The sequence below is a fragment of the Pongo pygmaeus genome, chromosome 10, assembly GCF_028885625.2.
Source record: "Pongo pygmaeus isolate AG05252 chromosome 10, NHGRI_mPonPyg2-v2.0_pri, whole genome shotgun sequence".
NCBI classification, from domain to species: Eukaryota; Metazoa; Chordata; class Mammalia; order Primates; family Hominidae; genus Pongo; species Pongo pygmaeus.
The window spans coordinates 87794288-87815555 of NC_072383.2; the positions used below are offsets into that span (position 1 = coordinate 87794288).

General features: G+C 41.8%; 1 protein-coding gene across 16 annotated transcripts in view; it reads right to left on the reverse strand.

Moving 5' to 3' along the window:
* Nucleotides 1-21268, reverse strand: part of POC1B (POC1 centriolar protein B) — a 111301-nt gene that overhangs the window by 60729 nt on the left and 29304 nt on the right. For 14 of the 16 annotated variants that reach the window (XM_063646555.1, XM_054444744.2, XM_054444747.2 and 11 more), the window contains one exon: nucleotides 17859-18038. The exons of 1 other annotated variant lie outside the window; for it this stretch is intronic. In XM_063646555.1, the coding sequence (XP_063502625.1) occupies nucleotides 17859-18038 (180 nt within the window). Of the gene's footprint in view, nucleotides 1-17858; nucleotides 18039-20346; nucleotides 20665-21268 lie in introns of all 16 variants that reach the window. One more of the 16 variants, XM_054444745.2, reaches the window with a different exon arrangement.

The following is a 21268-nucleotide window of genomic DNA, read 5'->3' on the forward strand; positions in this document are numbered from 1 at the left end:
CTAAAAAATACAAAAATTATTGGGGCATGGTGGCAGGTGCCTGTAATCTCAGCTACTTAGGAAGCTGAGGCAGGAGAATTGCTCGAACCCGGGAGGCAGAGGTTGCAGTGAGCTGAGATCGCACCACTGCACTCTAGCCTGGGTGATAGAGTGAAACTCTGTCTCAAAAGAAAAAAAAAACTGTAAAAAACTAATGCAAGGGATCAAATTGTGTTACTTACTAAGCTTCTTTTCAAAAAATATTACTTAATGTGACTATGTTAAGTGACCAAAATATTTCTATGAGAAGACTTAACTCTTACATTTCAAGAAAGCAATTATGGAGAAAAATATTTAATAAAATGAAATGCTTAGATAATAACAAAATATAAAAGTACTTACCCTATGACATCAACCAATTACTACCACCACCATCACATCATTATCCTACCCACATTCCTTGAGCACATATGTCCTAGAACGGTTCTTAACACATTACATGTAGCAACTCATTTAATTTTCAGCATAACCCAGTAAAACAGGTGCTACTGCTTGTCTCAATTTACAGTGAAGAAACAGAGGCATGTAAAGGATAAGTAACTGCCAGTGTTATCAGGTCAGTGGGGAGAGGGGTCTGGATTTAAAACAGGCAGTTGTTTCCACAGCCAAATCTCTGAACCACTCTGCTTAAGTCTGACAAAAAGGAAAGTGTCTTCTACTGGCCCAAATTACTTAGAGCACTGGAAGTTCTGTGTGGCTTCTGTGTAAACAACAGAAGGTTCTAAAGTGGAGAGCAACCACGAGGCAGTGCTGTTAGGAGGCTATACACCATCCTTGAATAAACATCTGTGTGTGTTGCCATAAGCTGTAGGTAAAACAGACATGGTCCCTGTCCTTGTGGAGTTTGTGGGAAAAATTTTCACCCACTGATTCATTCAAAGATTCCCTGAGCACTTGTCAGTACCTGGCACTGGGCACTGCTGTGGGTAGTAGGAATATAGCTGTGAATGAGACTGCCAAGATCCCTGCCCTTATGAGGCTTTTGTTCTAGGGAGAAGGGAGGGCACACAAAAAACATAATTTTAGAAAGTGATATGAAAAAGGGTTGTAACAAAACAGGTGCCAATTTGTCACCAGAAGCTCCATAGAGGAAACAGGATTTTAAAGAAACTTGCAAATAAGGAAAAGCGTTATCTTGGTCAGCTAAAAGTGCCTCCTGAGCAGGAGGGCCATAGCTGGGAGAAAGTTCCCAGAGCAAAATAAATGAAGGGGATGTGAACCTCGAATGAGTTAAAGTACAGGCAGTGGCTGGGAAGAACCTGGTGCCAGAAGGAGGCGAGGTTTCTACCATCAACTTAACAGAAACTAAAGAGGACTGAGGTTAAGGCCTTCCCCCTGCTCTGGTCACTGCATTATAATCCTGCATATGCTCTCTGTATGTGTTTTTTTGCATTTGAGGTGGCTGAAAGTGAGAATGATTATTTCTATTTCCTCCTCCTCCCTTTTATTTTTAATTAGATACATCAAAAATAGGTTAGCACCAATAAAATGGGCTTCTCTTTGCCCTGACTTTGATTAGGAAAGGCTAGTCCTTTATTGTCAGGGCTCAAATAACATCTAACTAGACTTTTAAGAATTTAAAGAGGATATAAAATTTCTACTAAGACATTAATAGATTTCTGACTCTCTTAATTTAGTACCACCCAACTGCCTTTAAAAACTTCTACAAAGTGTGTCACCAAGATGAATATTACATTAGTCAATAGTGACTACTGGATCAGCAGACATGGACATTCGAGAGTTGTAAGAGGCATATGAGAAGTTAGCTGAACTACTACTGAATTCCTTAAACTTCACTGGTATTCATTCAAAAGAATGAGGGAATTCTTTTTTTTTTTTTTTTTTTTTTTTTTTTGAGACAGGGTCTCACTCTGTCACCCAGGCTGGAAAGCAGTGGTGTGATCTCGGCTTATTTCAGCCTCGACCTCCAGGGCTCAGGTGATCATCCCACCTTAGCCTCCCAAATAACTGGGATTACAGGCTTGTGCCACCACGCACGGCGAAGTTTTGTAATTTTTGTAGAGACAGGGTTTTGCCATGTTGCCCAGGCTAGCCTTGAACCCCTGGGCTCAAGCAATCCTCCTGCCTTCACCTCCCAAAGGGCTAGAATTACAGGCATAAGCCACTGTGCCCAGCCCAGAATGAGGAAATTCTTGAACTTATTTCTAGTAAAACTGATTCACATGTCCTGAAAATAGCCCAAATTATATAACAGGACTCTTTTTAACTTGGAATCTACAAAGTTCCTGTAATTGTATGTAAAAATTTTATGTCTATATTCATAGTCATAGTTACTTGTTCATTACAGAACCAAAAGCGTCCACGAACCATGAAAAGTCTTAAAGTGCTTTCATAAGGCCGCGTGTGGTGGCTCATGCCTGTAATCCCAGCACTCTGGGAGGCCGAGGCAGGCAGATCATTGAGGCGATCAGTTTGAGACCAGCCTAGGCAATATGGTAAATCCCCATCTCTGCTAAAAATGCAAAAATTAGCCGGGCCTGGTGGTGCATGCCTGTAATCCCAGCTACTTGGGAGGCTAAGGCAAGAGAATCAGGGAGGTGGAGGCTGCAGTGAGCCAAGATCGCACCACTGCACTCCAGTCTGGGTGACAAAGTGAGACTGTCTCAATAGATTAGATAGATAGATAGATAGATAGATAGATAGATAGATAGATAGATAGATAGATAGATTAGATAGACAGACAGACAGACAGATAGATAGACAGACAGACAGATAGATAGATACTTTCATAAAAAATTCAAATTTTCCTTTGGCTATTTCTTATCTTCAGAATACATTTTCTATAAAAACACATTCCCAGCACTCAGGGCTCTGGGACCAAACACGGCAAGCACTATTTCATGTCCCATAAGACACAAATCATTAGTAAGAGGAACTCTGAAGCCAACAGCTCTTCAGTAGTAGGAGGAAGCAGTAAAAAGTAGTGGAAACAAGACTGCTCAGTAAATACTAAGTCCTGAATTCTAGGGCCAATTCTGCAACTGTCCAGCTATGTAATCTTGTAAACTCACAACCATAATGGCCACCATTTCCTATTTGTATAAGGAAGGAGTCTGGAATGAATCAGCCCTAAAATTTTCACAGACTCTAAAAATTTGGCAGTCTCAGAGTTTGCTTTGATAGAATTTGATGTTTACAGATTGAAGGTGAAGTTCAAGTCAATAAGCAAAACATTTATTTTTTTTAAGTGCTGGTCAGCATTAGAAGAGAAACCATCTGTTGACTACAGTAGCAGGATTCATTTCTGCAACTGCTGAGAGACAAAAAGCAGACGAAAAAGATGTAAAAAGATGAAGCATGCCATGAAAATTACCTGTTGGGGAATTTACCATCTATGTGCCCAGACTTCCTTCCTGGAATCTCCACCCATGAGTACAACTGCTTGCTGGGCATCCCCTTTTGGATATCCTGCAGGAACCTCCAGCTCTGAACTTGTCCAAATGAATTCACCCTCTTCCTCTTGAAGAGGAAGGTTCTCTTCTTCTCCTCTTTATTCAGTGTTTTCTTTCTTAGCAAATGGTTTCTCAAATCAGAAACTTAGGAGTCTGGCTTGATTCTTCTTTCTCTTCTACTTCCCCACATTCCAATCCATTATTGGGTCCTGTCTCCTTAAACCACAATTGGCCCTGTTGTCTTCCACTCTCCACAAGCAACAAAAGTGATCTTTAAATCTTAAATCAAATTGGGTCATCTTTCTGCTTAAAACCTTCGGTGGTTTCACGTTTCCTTTGGGGAGAAGTGTGACATGCTCATACCTCTCTAGGACCTATCCTCCTGCATCTTCATTTTCATCACCCTCCTCTTCTTTACCTTCTCTTAGGCCCCTTGCTCTTGCTCAGATGTTTCCCCGTGCCTCAAATACTGCCCCCTAGTCTTTACCTAGTTTAAAATCTATAAAAAGGATTTTACACCTCCTTCAAGCTCTCTGCTTCAATGTCACTTCCTCAAGAACGGCCTTCCTGAACACTGTCACCAGTAGGCTAGCACCCCAAGATGTGTTCTTGGAGTTGCCCACAACCACATTCATTCATTCATTCATTCATTCATTCATTCATTCATTTATTGATAGACTCTTGCTCTGTAGCCCAGGCTGGAGTGCAATGGTGGGATCTCAGCTCACTGTGACCTCTGCCTCCTGGGTTCAAGTGATTCTCATGCCTCAGCTACCCTGCTTCCCCAGGTAGCTGGGATTACAGGCCTGTGCCACCACATCTGGCTAATTTATGTATTTTTAGTAGAGATGGGGTTTCGCCATGTTGGCTAGGCTGGTCTTGAACTCCTGGCCTCAAGTGATCCACCCGCCTCAGCCTCCCAAAGTGTTAGGATTACAGGCGTTAAACACCGCGCCTGGCCCCACATCCACATTTATACCTCAGTGCTCCACACTGGCTTCCCTAATAGAATATAAGCAAGAAGAGGCAACTCACATCTGTCTCACTCAATGCTCTATCCCCAGACACAGTGCCTGGCACTGAGTAGGTCCTTAGTAAATGTTTAGGAAATTCAAAAAAAAAGTTTTAAGGGAATTTAAACTAACTTAATACTATATATAGCCAATGTAAGCTGAGAAAAATCTTTGCAATTCATTGCACAACAATGTGAATATACTTAATGCCACAGAACTGTATATATAAAAATGGTTAAAATGGTAAACTTTGTTATATATATTTTACCACAATTTTACAAAATCTTTTCAATTCAGATGGTCAAAAGATCACTTTGTAATCCTATCAACAACTGAAAATTATAGGCAGATATTTACTGCCAAAAAAATCAATGCTGGAAAAGCAATAGACTCGGAAAAGTTCTCTACTACATTAACTTCTACTTATTTTTTATTAAGAACACTATAAAGAAATGTAAGTTATCCCACAATATGTGCATTGTTTTTAAAAACAAAGGGCTATACTAATTTTAACTTTTAGAAAAATTCTTTTGTAAGTAAAAAGATATTTCTCACCTACATACATGTATTTCAAATGATGTTTCCTTCATCATTAAAGTTATGTTTAAAAATTGAGAAATACAGAAAATTTTAAAAGTCCAGATCTTGTCACTCAAACACAATTACACTTAATATCTTGTGTATAATAGATACCTCATCTTTTGTTCATGCATAGGTCTTTTATAATATAACCACTGCATTCCATGCCCCCATGTAAACATATTTTCATGCCATAAGTTGCATATATACTCCCTTTTTACTGGTTACATCATAATCTAACTATACTTAACTAGGCTTTTCATTTGAAATAAAAATTGGAAAAATTGGTTATTTCTAATTTCTCATCATTTCAAATTATACTGAAAGCACCACCTTTGAATACAAAGCTTTTTCATGTGATTGCAAAAAAGTATTTATTTTGGACACATTTTTGGTTGTAGAATCACTGCAACAAAGATGCCTGACATATTTTGCAAATAGACTTATAAAAAGACTATACTATTTACATTTCAAAAGCATGAATATATTTCCCAATATATGGTATACCTTATTTATTTAAATTAACCTTTGTTAAATTAGATTATAACAAAGGTTAGTCTAGAGAAACTAGCTATTCACCTCCTCTTACACTAATGGGCACCATCTCTGTGCCACATTGAATAAGCCTGGGGTCCAAGAACAAACTCATAGAAAGTACCGGGCACGGAAATAGACACAGAATTTGAATTACTTAAGTCCATGGCATACATTTAAAATTCAAATACTAAAGGCAGAAACAATTGCTCTACTGATCCTCTACATTCATTTAAGTATACTATCCATGCACTGGGAGGAAAAGCAGTACCATTTGGATTATTTTAAATATCTAGTTGTTTCATTCATCTAAATTTTTTTGGTAAAATATTCAACTTTATATTTTTCCAAATATAAATCTAGTTATCTTAACTACATATTAAATAGACCATATATTTCCCCACTGATTGGAAATGCCACATTTATTGTAAGTTCTTATATACACATGTATCTGCTTCTGGGCTTTATATGACCTCTTTTCTTAATCCTGTACCATTATCACCATATTTTAATTACTATGGTTTTATATTATGTTTTGAAAACTGGTTGGACAAGTTCCTTCTTTCTTTTTTTTTTTTGACACAAGGTCTCACTCCATTAGTGAGGCTGAAGTGCAGTGGCACCATCTCAACTTACTGCAGCATAGGCCTCCCAGGCTCAGGTGATCCTCCCACCTTAACCTCCAAAGTAGCTGGGACTACATAGGCCTCCCAGGCTCAGGTGATCCTCCCACCTTAACCTCCAAAGTAGCTGGGACTACAGGTGCATGCCACCACGCCCAGATAATTTTTGTATTTTTTGTAGAGATGGGGTTTTGCCATGCTGCCCAGGCTGGTCTCAAACTCCTGGACTCAAGCAATCCACCCACTTCTTGCAAGAGGCTGATAAGTCATAAAGCTAATTTATAATTCTTTTTTTTTGATAGAGTCTCACTCTGCTGCCAGTCTAGAGTACAGTGGCATGATCTCGGCTCACTGCAACCTCTGCCTCCAAGGTTCACACGATTCTTGTGTCTCAGCCTCCTGAGTAGCTTGGAATACAGGTGTGTGCCACCATGCCTGGCCAATTTTTGTACTTTTTTTTTTTTTTTTTTTTTTTTTGAGACGGAGTCCTGCTGTCACCCAGGCTGGAGTGCAGTGGCAAGATCTCAGCTCACCGCAGGCTCTGCCCCCTGGGGTTCACGCCATTCTCTTGCCTCAGCCTCCCGAGTAGCTGGGACTACAGGTGCCCACCATCTCGCCCGGCTAATTTTTTGTATTTTTAGTAGAGACGGAGTTTCACCATGTTAGCCAGGATGGTCTCGATCTCCTGACCTTGTGATCTGCCCGCCTCAGCCTCCCAAAGTGCTGGGATTACAGGCGTGAGCCACCATACCCAGACTAATTTTTGTATTTTTAATAGAGATGGGGTTTTGCCATGTTGGCCAGGCTGGTCTCAAACTCCTGGCCTCAAGTGATCCACCCGCCTTGGCCTCCCAAAGCGCTGGGATTATAGGTATGAGCCACCTGGCTCTAATTGTTTTCTTGTCAATTTTCCTCGGCTATTCTTGCACATTTATCACATCCATGTGAATTTTAAAATTAACTTGTCAGGTTCCACTAATTCCTTGGACAGAATTTCCAGTTCTGGCCATGGGGTAGTAAAGGTTATCAGACTTACTCCCCTACCATAAACAACCATACAACTGCCAAATATATGAAGCAACTGTTTTTAGAAACTAGGCAAGAGACAGCATAGGGTTGCGAATCTTGAGAGATGGGAAACACATGAGATAAGCACAAAATCTGTCCCAGATTTCTACATGGGAGCACTTTCTAAGCCTTAATACATGAAGTAGAGCCCAAGGAGATAACAGCAGTCTCACTGGGCACAGGAAACAGAAATCAGAACTCAGGGCTGCTAACGGGCTGAAATTTTGAGGACAGGGTATAAGAGAAGATTTACGAAGAACAGAATCCCCGAAAATTCTGCATTGGAAAAAAAATTTACAAGGAACCCCCTTGTATACAATACAATCCCCTTTGTATTGTCAAATACAAAGCTGCCCGTGCAAAGGCAACAAGGCTTGGCAGAGAACAACTACTGGGAGGCTGTGAGCAGAACAAAGATTACAGAGGTTACACAGAACTGAGAGATGCTCAAGCTCTGACCAGCCTTTGCTGAATACTCCAGGTATTCAGTTGAAATGCTAGAAGGGCCAGTGGCACTACAGCCCATGAGTAAAGACTACACTAGATCCACCCTACACAGGCTAAATCCAAGCCTCAACAGAATCTCTTTCGGGAAGCAGAAAGTTAATTTCTTACCAGAACAAAACTTAACACTCTTTAGACAATGACAGCATAATCTAAACTCAAAAATTTAGCCATGTTTGGACATACAATAAAAAAATCACAGGACATATGAAGAAGCAGAAAAATTTGACCCAGATATGGCATAGATGTTGGAATTAGAGCTGTAAAACAATTATTATAAATATGTTCAAGGATTTAAAGGAAAAGACGGGCATCATGGGCAAACAAATGGAGAATCTCACCAGAGAAATGGATACGGTTAATTGGATCCTACAGCAGAAAAGACCAGTGAACTTGAGGATAAGCCAATAGAAATTATACAAACTAAGCATAGGGAGAAAAAAATGGAAAAATATGAACAAAGCCTCAAAAACCTGTGGGACAATATCAAGTGGTCAAACATACATGAATTTGGAGCTTCAGAAAAAGATGAGAAAGAAATTACGGAAGAAAAATATATGAAGAAATGACAACAATTTTTACAAATATGATGAAAAATATCAATCCATAGATCCAAACAGTTCGGTGAACTATAAGAAAAACAGATAAAACCATACCTAGGCCATTATGGTCAAATTGCTGAAAACAAAAGATCTGAGAGCAGTAGAGAAAAAAGATACATTATATATAAAGGAATTACATTAAAATGATTGCTGGCTTAACATTAAAAAAATGCAAACTAAAAGACAATAGAATGACATCTTAGTCCATTCAGGCTGCTATAATAAAATACTGCACACTGGGTAGCATATAAACAACAGAAATTTATTTCTCACAGTTCTAAAGGCTAAGTTCAACATCAGAGCACCAGCAGATTTGGTGTCTAATAAGGGCCTGTTATACGACTTGGCTGTGTCCCACCCAAATCTCATCTTGAATTATAGTTCCCATAATCCTCACTTGTCGTGGGAGGGACCTGGTGGGAGGTAATTGAATCATGGGGGCAGTTACCTTAATGCTATTCTTTTTTTTTTTTTTTTTGAGATGGAGTTTCGCTCTTGTTGCCCAGGCTGGAGTGCAATGGCTCACCGCAACCTCCACCTCCCAGGTTCAAGCGATTCTCCTGCCTCAGCCTCCCACAGCTGGGATTACAGGCATGCTCCACCACGCCCAGCTAATTTTTTTTTGTATTTTTAGTAGAGACGAGGTTTCTCCATGTTGGTCAGGCTGGTCTCAAACTCCCAACCTCAGGTGATCCACCCACCTTGGCCTCCCAAAGTGCTGGGATTACAGGTGTGAGTTACCGCGTCCGACATGCTATTCTTTTTCTAATGAGTGAGTTCTCACGATATTTGATAGTTTTATAAGGGGCTTTTCCCCCTTTTGCTCAGCACTTCTCCTTGCTGCCACCATGTATTTGCTTCCCCTTCCACCACAATTTGTAAGTTTCCTGAGGCCTCCCAGCTCTGCGGAACTGTGAGTCAATTAAACCTCTCCTTTATAAATTACCCAGTCTCAGGTATGTCTTTATTAGTAGTGTGAGAACAAACTAATACAGCCTGTTTCCTGGCTCATAAATGACACCTTCTTGCTGTGTCCTCACATGGTGAGAGGCAAGGGTCTCTCTGGGGCTTCTTCTATAAGGGCATAAATCCCATTCATGAGGGGTGTGCTTCACGAGCTAATCACCTCCCCAAGGCCCCACCTTTTAATACCATCACCTCTGGAGTATGGATTTCAACACATGAATTTTTTGGAAGACACAAACTCAGACCATAGTAAATGACCTCATTAAAGCACTAAAAGAAAAAATTATCTGCCAAACTAGAATTCTACATCTCAGCAAAAATATCCTTTACAAAGGATAAACAAGAAGTTGAGATAAGTCATCCATCACCAGGAGACCTTCACTACAAGAAATGGTAAGTGCAGTGTTTTAGGCTGAAGAGAAATGATATCAGATGGAAACTTGGATCTACACAAATGAATAAAGAATGCTGGAAGTAGCAAATATGGGGGTAAATATAAAAGACTTTTTTGTTTCTTATTTTCTTTAAAGAAAATTGGCTGCTTAACATATTGTGAGCTTACGCCATATGCAGGTGTAAATGGTCAAGAAGTAAATGGAGATATAGTTCTGTAAGTTCTAACATTATACATAAAACAGCATAAAATTAATTCAAGAGTAGACTGTGATAAGTTAAGGATACATAATGTAATCTCTAGAGGTTACCACAAAACAAAAAAGACACAGTAAAGCTAAGAATAAAACAGATAAGTAGAATACTAAGAAATAGTTGATTAATCCAAAAGGAGAGAGGATAAAGAAATAAACATGTGGGACAAATGGGATAAAGAGAAATCAGTAAGATGGTAGACTTAAACCCCATCACAGGACTGATTACATAAATTTAAACAGACTAAGAACTCCACTTAAAATACAGAGATTTTCAGACCCAACTACTTTGAAATAAAAGGACCTTCTTTTTCAGTTTACTACACAACATACATTTAATAGATGATAGTAGCTATCTATATTAGCAACCCCCAAAACTATGTGCAAATATGTGAAATGACTTTTGAATATCAGCTGACAGTGGCTCCAGTATAATCCCTAGGGGGAGGACTGGCATGTGAGGATAGTTAATAGCTGACATTAATTGGCACTTTACATTCATTAACTCATTTAATCTTCACAGTGACCTTATGAGGAAGGCACTTCCATTGTACTCATTTTATATGAGAGCAGACTAATGCCCAGAGAATGTGATGTGCCCAAGTAACATGCTAGTGAGCCCAGGCTCTTAACTACTCTATGCTGCCTCTCTGCTGAAACTAATCACTGTACTGCATCACCTGAAAGATACTACGTCAACAGAGAGGAGGTGTGCAACAACTGCAACAAGCAAAGAGCAAGAGCTGGTCAGCAGCCTCCATCCTGGCTCAGGGGAAGGGTGCTTAACCAGCAGTACTGATCACTGGCAGGTGTGTGGATGGGGAGATGGGCCCACCTCACTATCCTAACCTGAGAAAACTATCTAACAAGATTTTTTCTACAAACAACTCTTGCTTTAGTTCCAGGGCTCACTGAAAAGCCTTCTGATTATATCCTGACTTGGCAAAAGAAGAAGGCCCTGACTAAGGCATGCAAATGTTCCAGGCTCTCTGGCAGTTGGCATTGTCATTAAAAATAAGTAAACTGGCATCTGATTTATGTTTCAGACTCTTCTAAACTTATTAAACATGACTCAAGCTCCCCAGAGCTTTCTCACCTTCAGGTATAGAGTGAAAATAGGATTTCTAGTCCTGCACATCTTTGAGAGTCCTGGATTAGAATGATTTCATCAAGGTTAAGTTATCATGGGAAGATGCACAAAACACTCTGGGAGGCTGGGCCTCAGTGGTCAATCGGGCCCTCTAGACATTGGTCTAAACTCTCTTGTTCTAACTGCAATAAGGTAAGCCAAGAAGATACATTATAATAAATGCATGAGAAAGAATCTGTAAGCATGTTGTAGTGTACATAAATAAAAAGTTGCCAAGAAGATGAAATCCTTATTCATTAAATTTAACCAACTTATCCATCAAAGAACATTACTTGAGGACGGCCTCTGCAGAGTTTCACATTAATCGATCACTCCAAACAGTAAGAAAACTGATTTTTTTAAAAAAATCCCTCAGAACCTTAAGGTACCAGTAAGATAAAGACAGTCCATGAAGGCCAGGTGTGCCAAGTCAGCAACTGGCCAATTGAACAAGAGTCAACCAAAATGGACAAAGAAAGCAGTGAAGCCATATAAACACCTCCATGCAAAACATGCATGCACCAGTACTCCTGGATTTGCTAGAAAAGATTCACAAAAATAACTCTTCTCTGAAGAAATCCATGAAAATTACCTTTGCTTTAGAGATAAACCTAAGCCTACTCACCAACCTTTCACTGATTCATTCAACCATATTTTCGCACAACCCCTGACCCTTCCCCACCCTGTAGCTGATACTCTACAGTGCTTCTCAGATCATATCTGACCTATCTTGAACACTCTTCTGACACCGACCTTACTAACTTCCACAATAGAGTCAAGTCTTGGCTCAAACATCACCTTGGTAAATATGCCTTCCCTGACCTCGATATGTAAAAGACCATCTCCCAAACCCACCACTCTTCATCTTGTCACCCCCTACATCATTTTTCTCCAGAGTACTTATCACTAATATATTTGCTCTCTGTCTCTCTTCAGTAAAGGAAGCTCCACGAGAGTAGGAATTTTGTGTTTTATTTTCTGCTATATTCATACAATTTAGAACAGTGCCTGGCAAGAGAATACAACATAAATACTTGTAATTCGAAGTCTAATAGGGAAGAGAGGCCTAAGCTGACAAACAGACCTCATAAGAAGGGCAATGTGGTAGCATAAAGGAGTCACAATAAGCTTGGCCCAGGAGAGGCAGAAACCTTTCTTGGAGGAAGAGATGCAGAGCAGGTTGTGAAGGAAGGGTGGGAAGCAGGGGGCGTCCCAGCATGGAAATCACCATATGGAAAGGCACAAGGCAAAAAGGGTCATTCACACTTGAGGAGACTTGTCTGGCTGCAAGAAGGTGAATAGTGAAATTGACAGAAGAAAGACAGAAAGTGACAAAAGAAAGATAGGAGGGCAGTGCACACACGCCGGGGCAAGGAGTCACTGAGGGGTTTTAAGGCAAGAAACAGCATGACCAGATTTGTTTTTCACAAAAGCAGAGATGCAGGGGTGGAGGGTGGGAGGAGGGAATCTGTAGTCTGAGAGACCTTTTAGGAGATTCCTGCAAAAGTCTCCACAAAGGCCAATGGTACTAAAACTACAGCAGCAGCGTTGAGGATGGACATAAAACGAATGTCTTGACCGGGTAAGAAGATTTCACTTTTCAAAACTCTGCTCCCGTATCACTTCCTATGGAAAGCATCTTTTTTAGGATAAAACAAAAAAGGAAAAGGGAATTTTTAAAGACTCTCTCTTTCTCTCTCTCTCTCTCACACGCACACACAGACACACATACACACACTCTCTCTAATACTTTCAGGTATGGCTGTATCCAGAAACCAAATCATGTGATTAGACAGAAATTCATTCTGTCTTCATCCCACAGCTCTGCTCTCTTCTGAATTAATATTATTTTCAGGTCAGTTATTTGCCCAGGGTGTCCCTCAGCAGTCACAGGCTTAAATAAGCCTAAACACTGCCAACCAAGAGGAAAGGCCCATGGTTCCAACAAGACTCACTCCTCCAGGAGGGGATGCTATGTTTCCGTGGGCGAGCCTGACTGTCTGCTCAGCTCGTGGGCGAGCTGACTGTCTGCTGCTGGAACTGGAGATAGTGCCACTCCTGCACATGACACAGAGGGGACCAAGGGAGCAGGCTGGTTCCTCAGGGCAAGCTTGAGCACTGCTACCAGAAAACAGGGAATGGATGCTAGGCAGACAGAAGTGCAGAGCTCCACCATCATTTTCTTCTCTCGAATTGATAAAGGGGACAAGAACATTTTCAGTGACTCCTCCCCAGTTCCAGAGTTTCTCCCTAAATAGCACCCAGCTGGAAGAGAGGTAGTCTTATGGCATCACTCAGTCCCAAACACCATCAACTGGTACTTCTCATCCTCAGTCCAGTGAGAGAAGCCTCAATACCCTCAAGTTCCACAGAGGCCGAGAGCAGGGAGCTAACTTGCTCTGGGGTGATGCTGTGGTGCAGGCAGGCATATGAATATTGGATAGTTTTGTCCCATATGTTCCCTGTGTTCTGACCACAGCTGAATAATTAATTTCCCTGGAGCACACTATGTACCTACAGGCCACAGTGCTTTGCCCCTCCTGGCTCCCTCATGAAGACAGCTTGCCTTCCCTCTTCGCACCTGACAAATATGCCGCTGCCTCCTCTTCCCCTTCTCTCCCCTCAGCTCTGGGCCTGAAACGGCTTTCTTCACTTTTGCTCACACAAATCTTGTTCAATGCTCACTCATTTATTACTCCCTTATCATCTTTTGTGCCACTTTTTCCCATAGGACACACCATTTTATAATTATTTAGTATCTATGTTTCCCCACTGAACTAACTATCGGCTCCCTGAGGCCAAGACTGTGTCTTTCATCTCTACATACTTAATACAGCTACATGGTACAGGGCAGTGACTATGCTTATTAAAGTAATATTTTGAAGACCAAAATTTCACATTATTGGTGACTTTTCATAAATTATTGTCTTACATTAGGATTACCCTTTGATAAAAGACTTATACAGATGATTCAATACAAGGACAACGAATAAAGTATCTCCTATAATTTACTTCCATAAAAAATTTTCCCTTACATGAACAACTTGATAATATTCCTTCTTGTTATTAGAAAATGAAAACTGTATCAGCCACCATCACTCCACTAATACCCCAGCTACAGGAATCAGGCTGAACATCATGCCAAATTTGTACCCTCAGGGTTACATGGTCTGCCAATTCCCTCTGATGACTGACGTATACATAGGTATGAGAGTTACTAGAAAGCACCTTCATTTTAGAAGGAAACAGGAGCATATAGCACTGGACAAAAACAGCTATTATTATTATTATATAGCTATTATTATTATTATTATTATTATTATTCTGAGATAGAGGTCTGGCTCTGTCACCCAGGCTGGAGTGAAGTGGCACGAGCTCAGCTCACTGCAATCTCTGCTCCCAAGTTCAAGTGATTCTCCTGCCTCAGCCTCCCGAGTAGCTGGGATTCAGGCACCTGCCACCACGCCCGGCTAATTTTTGTATTTTTAGTAGAGACGGGGTTTCACCATGTTGGCCAGGCTGGTTTTGAACTCCTGACCTCAAGTGATCTGCCAGCCTCGGCCTCCCAAAGTGCTGGGATTACGGGCGTGAGTCACTGCGCAGGGCCAATAACAGCTATTATTATTATTCAGGGTGGAACTTAGGCATTCTATTTTGCTTAGTTAAATCAACAGTCATGTTTTTGCTTATTGTGCAGCTCCCTGTGAAGAATATGCTTCCTTTGCCAACCATACCCGGAGCTGGCTCCCAGTGGGGGCTAAATAACTCTCTTCATACCTGACCCATCCCAGAACAGAGCCTGAACCTCTGCTCTCTGCCTCCTCTTCTTATTTACAGCATCACTTTATACATCAATACAAATGATCAGCCTCTTGGGACCATCGTGTGCTATCTCCTTAGTTGGGAAAAAATTGTCAACTCAAGTTATAAAGTATCTTTATAAATTTAATAAGAATGAGATGTCCACTGATGGTGATGAGAATGACAGCTAAGAATTATATACTGACTACTATGTGAGGGGCACCGTTCTAAGTGCTATCCAGATATTTACTCATTTGAATACCCTAACAACCTATGTGGCAGGTTACTACTATCATCATCTTATTTTCATAGGTAAGAAAACTGAAGTACTGAGAAGTTAGGTAACTTCCCCACAGGTCTCACAGCTGATAAGTAGTGGGGCTGGAATTTTAACCTACATATTTAGGTCCAGGGTCCATGTTTTTAGCCACACAGCTATATGGCATATACAGAAATAATTCTGAGATGGCTAGAGCCAAAAACTGGCTGAAACCTTTAAAAGAAAAACCTAGTGACTAAAAGTCTGACCTTCTGCCTGTCTTCTTATATTCTTCTTAGGCTCATGGCCATAGGTGATAATCAACACCTCCTGAGCAATAATGTCCCACAGAGACCATAACAATAGTGAGGAGTGTGGGCTGTAAGGCAAGACAGACAGAGCAAAGCTCAAACTCCCACTCCACCAGATCCTGGCTGGGGACACCTGGCATGTTATTTCATACAGCAGGCACAAAGCAGGATGGCTACAGGGGCCACAGTTTTCCCCTGCTGACCACCTCTGTGCCATACCCCATACCTGCTTCTTGTGAGAAGTGTCCCCTATACCCATGCCTAGAACATATGTTTGTATGACCCCTCCTTCTTAGTCAGGGTAACTGGTTTCAGCCAGGCCCCTGACCTAAACTGCAGCAGCCACAGCATCTCATTGCTAGGCAAGGGATGGGCACAGGCTCCAGGATAGGCCAGAGTCACCACCTGGTCCTCTTCTAACTGGAGCTGGGAGTAAAGAAGCTTTCCTTTTCAGTCAGTCACAAGGCTGTGAGGACTGAAGCCTGGAGCCGGCAGGGACCTGGGTACCAGCACATTTGAGAGAATGGAGCCAGCATACAGAGAGGCCCCAAGACACTACAGAGAGAGAGGCCTAACAGTACTAGAGTCCCTGGTTCTAGTCTGTCCCCTCCCCACTCCAAACACACCAGCTACTTAACCACCTGGTGTGGAGAAAAAAAATGACAGGCTTCTGTCACTTCCAACTAGGTGAGCCTAACTTTACCTCTCTGAAACTCACTTTCCTTATCTGCAAAATAGGGAAAATAAAACAATCCTTCCCGCCTAGGCAGTTGTTGTTGTTGTTGTTTGTTTGTTTGTTTGAGATGGAGTCTCACTCTGTTGCCCAGGCTGGATGGAGTGCAGTGGTATGATCTCAGCTCACTGCACCCTCTGCCTCCCGGGTTCAAGTGATTCTCCTGCCTCAGTCTCCCAAGTAACTGGGACTACAGGCACGTGCTACCACGCCCAGCTAATTTTTGTATTTTTAGTAGAGACAGGGTTTTGCCACGTTGGCCAGGCTGGTCTCAAACTCCTGACCTCAAGTGATCCACCCACCTCAGCCTCGCAAAGTGCTGGGATTACAAGCGTGAGCCACCGTGCCTGGTCCCCAGACAGTTCTGATGGGGAAATGCAATCTGCACTTTCAGTACTTTAGCAGTGTGTCCTATGAATAGGAAGACTCCACAGCTGTTGGCCAACAGGTAACAACACCTACAATGGCATTCACCTGCCAAGAGACTGCTACCAAAGATTCTGGAGTTCTTCCTGACTTCGCTGTGTCAAATCTGATGTGACAGCTTGTACTGCCAGCTGTAACTTCCAACTTTATCTAAAATCCAACCACATCTTAATCTTCATAGCCACCACCTTGATCCAAGCCAGGACCTGGACTGCTCAGCCTCCTAATAAGGTCTCCCTGCTTCTGGCCTGGCTTTGACAGTCTATTCTCCACACAGCAGTCTGAGCAATTCCAGCGAAATGTAGGTCAAAGAGAGGAGGGCACTACACCGGCATCTCCTCTCATCCAGGGCACAAGTGAGCGCTGCTCTTGACCTGGCTGGCCTCGCTGGGGACCCTCCTACATCCCCACCCACCCTCACCTCTGCTTTTCCTCACACAGCCATCAGGCTCTGCCTCAGGGCTTCTGCCCTTGCTTCTCCTATCCAGAACATTCCTTTCCTGAATTTCTTCAAGCCTCACTCCCTCCTTTACATCTCTGTCCAAAGGTCACCCTTTGGACACCTTTCTTATAGAAAGGTCACCCTTTCTGTAAGACATTCCCTGAATGTCATTTGAAATTACAGGCCCCTTGTAATAAAAATGCTGGGGAAATCCAGCACTTTGGGAGGCCGAGGCAGGTGGATCACTTGAGCTGAGGAGTTTGAGACCAGCCTGGGCAACATGGTGAAACCCTGTCTCTACTAAAAATACAAAAAATTATCCAGGCATGGTGGTGCATGCCTGTAGTCCCAGCTATTCAGAGTCTGAGGTAGGAGAATCACCTGAACCCAGAAAGTCAAGGTTGCAATGAGCAGTAATGGCATCACTGCACTCCAGCCTGGGTAACAAGAGTGAGACCGTGTCTTAAAAAAAAAAAAAAAAAATTACGCACCCCCTTCTAACCCAGCTCTTTCTCCATAGTGCTTACTGCCATCTGACCTGCTCTGTTTTCCTACTTGTTTGTCTGTCTCTCTGAAATGTAAGAGCAAGGAATTTCACTATTTTGTTTACTATTGTTCCCGCACAAAGCCATCACACAACAAATATCTGTTGAATGAATGAATGAATGAATGAATGAATATGTCCTCAAACCCTTTTTCTGGAAGTTGGGGGCAAACATGAAGCAGAAAAAATATGTGGAAATCTTAATATGAAATTTTTTGCACTTACTTGGCACAGCGTACCCAGTGTGTATGTCGATACAAGGAATACAGGAAGCGCTGGCGATACATGCTCCATACTTTTATGGATTTGTCTTCAGAAGCTGTAGCTAGAAACTGGCCATCAGCTGAAAAGTCTACACTTCGAACTGGAGCTGTATGAGCTTTAAATTCTGAGAATTTTCCTCTCCTGGAAATAAACAGTTTAATATTTATAACTCATTTGATTTAATTATAGTTAATACTTAATCACTGTTACAGACTTTGAAACATATAAAATAGTTTAAATAAAATGGTTTAACTCTTGTAAAACCTAACAAAAGTATGAAAGGGCTATGTTGTACTGTACTCTTCATCAACACTGAAATTTCCATGAAATTTCAGGTGTTGAGAACTGAAGGGTAGAAAAGAAGAGAATAGAAAAAAAAAAGATGGAGAAAATAATGTGAAGCATTTGAGAAGTAGAAAACCTTAAAATGGGAGCAGGCTAGATAGTGTTGGAGTTACAAGGTGATATGTGGTAAATGCTACTTTGTGTCAGTGTTCCCAAGTTGCCAAGGCATTTTCACCTTACATTGTATCTAGGACTTAGCAATTTTCCCATTTAGAAAATCATATTGATACTCAAGATACCCTATGGGGAAAATTGTCATAAATGCTTGAAAAACATCAGGCAACAGAATGTAGTTGGCCACAATATATGTGTCTGAGATGTTCAAATGTTCACACTGATCTCCCATATACCTGCACCTCATCCTGTATTTTGCTACCTTGGCTGGTCAGAGTGACATCCGCCTGTGTCCAAGCCAGAAGCCTGGAAGTCACACTCAACTCCTCCCACTTCCTCTCCCACATCCAGTAAGTTAGCAAACCATACCATCCTCACTTCCTAAATATCTTCTGAATCCTCCTCTTCTATGTCGGCTCTGCTTGCCTTAAGGTAGATATATCCTCAATATCCTTCGTCTAGGTTATTGCAAAAGCCTCTTAACTGGTCTCCCTGCTCTAATCTTTTGTCCCCTGCCAGTCACCTACATATTGTGCTTACTACCTTGCTAAGAGCGTAACTCCAAGCATGTAAATCCCAGTGTAAATGTGTCACTGGCTCTTCTCCAAAAGAAAGCACAATGCCCAAGTGCTTTGGTGAGGCATCCTGCCACTCACGCTGAACTTTGTACTCGGAACAGTCACAGCCCTTCAAACACACCCGTGCCTTTGCACTTACTGCTTTCTCAGGCTGGACTATTTCCCCCATCCCCAGACCCCCTTGGCCAAGCCAGACAGGCTTAATGGCCCCTATCTGCTACAGTGATTTTGCTTACTACATTATACGGTGACTTTTTAAAGAACGATTTGTCTCCTCTTAAGCAGTACATTTTTGAAGAACAGGAATGATGATTTATTCATCTCTATAAGACTAGCATCTAGCAGTATGTCAAGCACATAAAAAGAACTCAATACATGTTGAATTCCACTCGTAACAGTCAATAAAGGCTCGTAGATCCAACCTGGCTTACCCTTCCAGTGGTCTGTAGGGAGAAAAGGTGACTTTATCATAAATTTCCATCACCTGACATATGATATTACTCAGGAAAAACTGAAATACATATTAAACAAAAATTAGGAGGGAGCATCCAGGGACTAGCTCAGTGAAGTTTCAAGGGTAAATTTCATGAGTGGAAATCAGGAGTATAGTTTGGCCTGAATCCAAGTATAATGCCTAGCGAAAACAAAGAAAAGAAAAGGCATCTGCAATGACCAGGAAGCTAAGAGACAGACCATCAGTATCATCAAAATCTGCCCTGATTTTTAGTTCTGCACTCCTCACTCCAGCAGGCTGTTCTGTTTGCCTCCTTTCTAAAAGGCTGTCCTCTCAGCCATAGGCTAAACCAAGCACCGGATCCAGTCTCAACAGGAAACACAGAAGAAACCAAGACAGGAGTGCCTTGTGTTTATTGTGCTGGTGCCTAACTGGTTTCTAGTTCCTCATCTTAACTTAATATAGGCTCTCTCTCTCCTACATATTTACTTGCCCTTTCAGCTAAATTCTCTTGACTGCCCACTGTGACCAACTCTGGGCCAGGCTTGCTTTCAGGCTTGCTCCTACCTATTCTTTTCTTATTTATTTTTTTGAGACGTGTTCTCTTTCTGTCACACATGCTAGAATATACAGTGGTGCAATCACTACTCACTGCAGCTCAAACTCCTGCACTCAAGAGATCCTCCCTCCTCAGCCTCTTGAGGAGCTAGGACTATAGGTGTGCATCACCATGCCCAGCTAATTTTATTTTTTTATTTTTATTTTTTATAGTGACAGGGTCTCGCTATGTTGCCCATGCTGGTCTTGAACTCTTGGCCTCAAGTGATCCTCCTGCCTCAGCCTCCCAAAGTGCTGGAATTACAGGTGCGAGTCATGCCCCCAGCCTCTCCCTATTCTTTCTTAGCCTTCTGGTAACCAGCTGTGGTGTCTATCTGCAAATATGGCTGCCAATACTCACCTCATCCCTGTACACGCATGTCTCTCCGCTTCACAAAAGGTGAAGTCTGTTTATTTCCCCTCCCTCTGAGGGGAGGTGTTGTGACTTTTGAGGGGAGGTGTTGTGAGAGGAGGTGTTGTGACTCATCTCATCCCTGTACACGCATGTCTCTCTGCTTCAAAGGAGGTGGAGTCTGTTTATTTCTCCTCCCTTTGGGCTGGTGTTGTGACTTTACTCTGAGCAACAGAACGTGGCAGAAGTGACACTGCAAGTTTCGGGCCTAGTTCTTAATTGGTCTAGCAGCTTCTGCTTTGATTCTCCTGGAACCCAGCTGTCATGCTGTGGGGAAACTACAGGTTATCCTGCTGGAGAGAGGGCACATGGAGAACCAAGATGCCATTGCCACAGCCCGCACCAAGGCCCCAGGCATACAAATGAGGAACAGAGCCCATCTACCCATCTGCCAGCTCTGTGAAGCTGCATGAGTAATCTCAGCCTGCACCATATAAGCAAAAGAACCATCCACACAACCCACAAAATGTGACAAATCATTGTTTCTGTAGTAAGTACTAAGGTTTTACAACTGTCATACAGCAATAGATAACTGACACATCATCTTCCTTCCCGTTGCCACGATCCACCATTATTGCTCTGTCCCTACTATGACATGATTTAGAAAGAGAAACTAGGGACACCTACACAAGCCTAATCATTGTATTTAGATGAGTTATGACAAATTAATGACTCAGTGAGCTTTTAGCTCATCTACCCTTATACAATTTGTTCACTGAGATTTCCTTGAATTAGTAAAGGGAGACTGAAGTTATGCTGTGCAGAAGACAGTAAAAAAGCTAGTTCTAAATTCCCAAAGTTAAGGGTTTTGGAACATGCTTCTCCTCTTGGACCCCAAACCAGTTCCTTCTCCCTTAAAATTCCCTGCTAC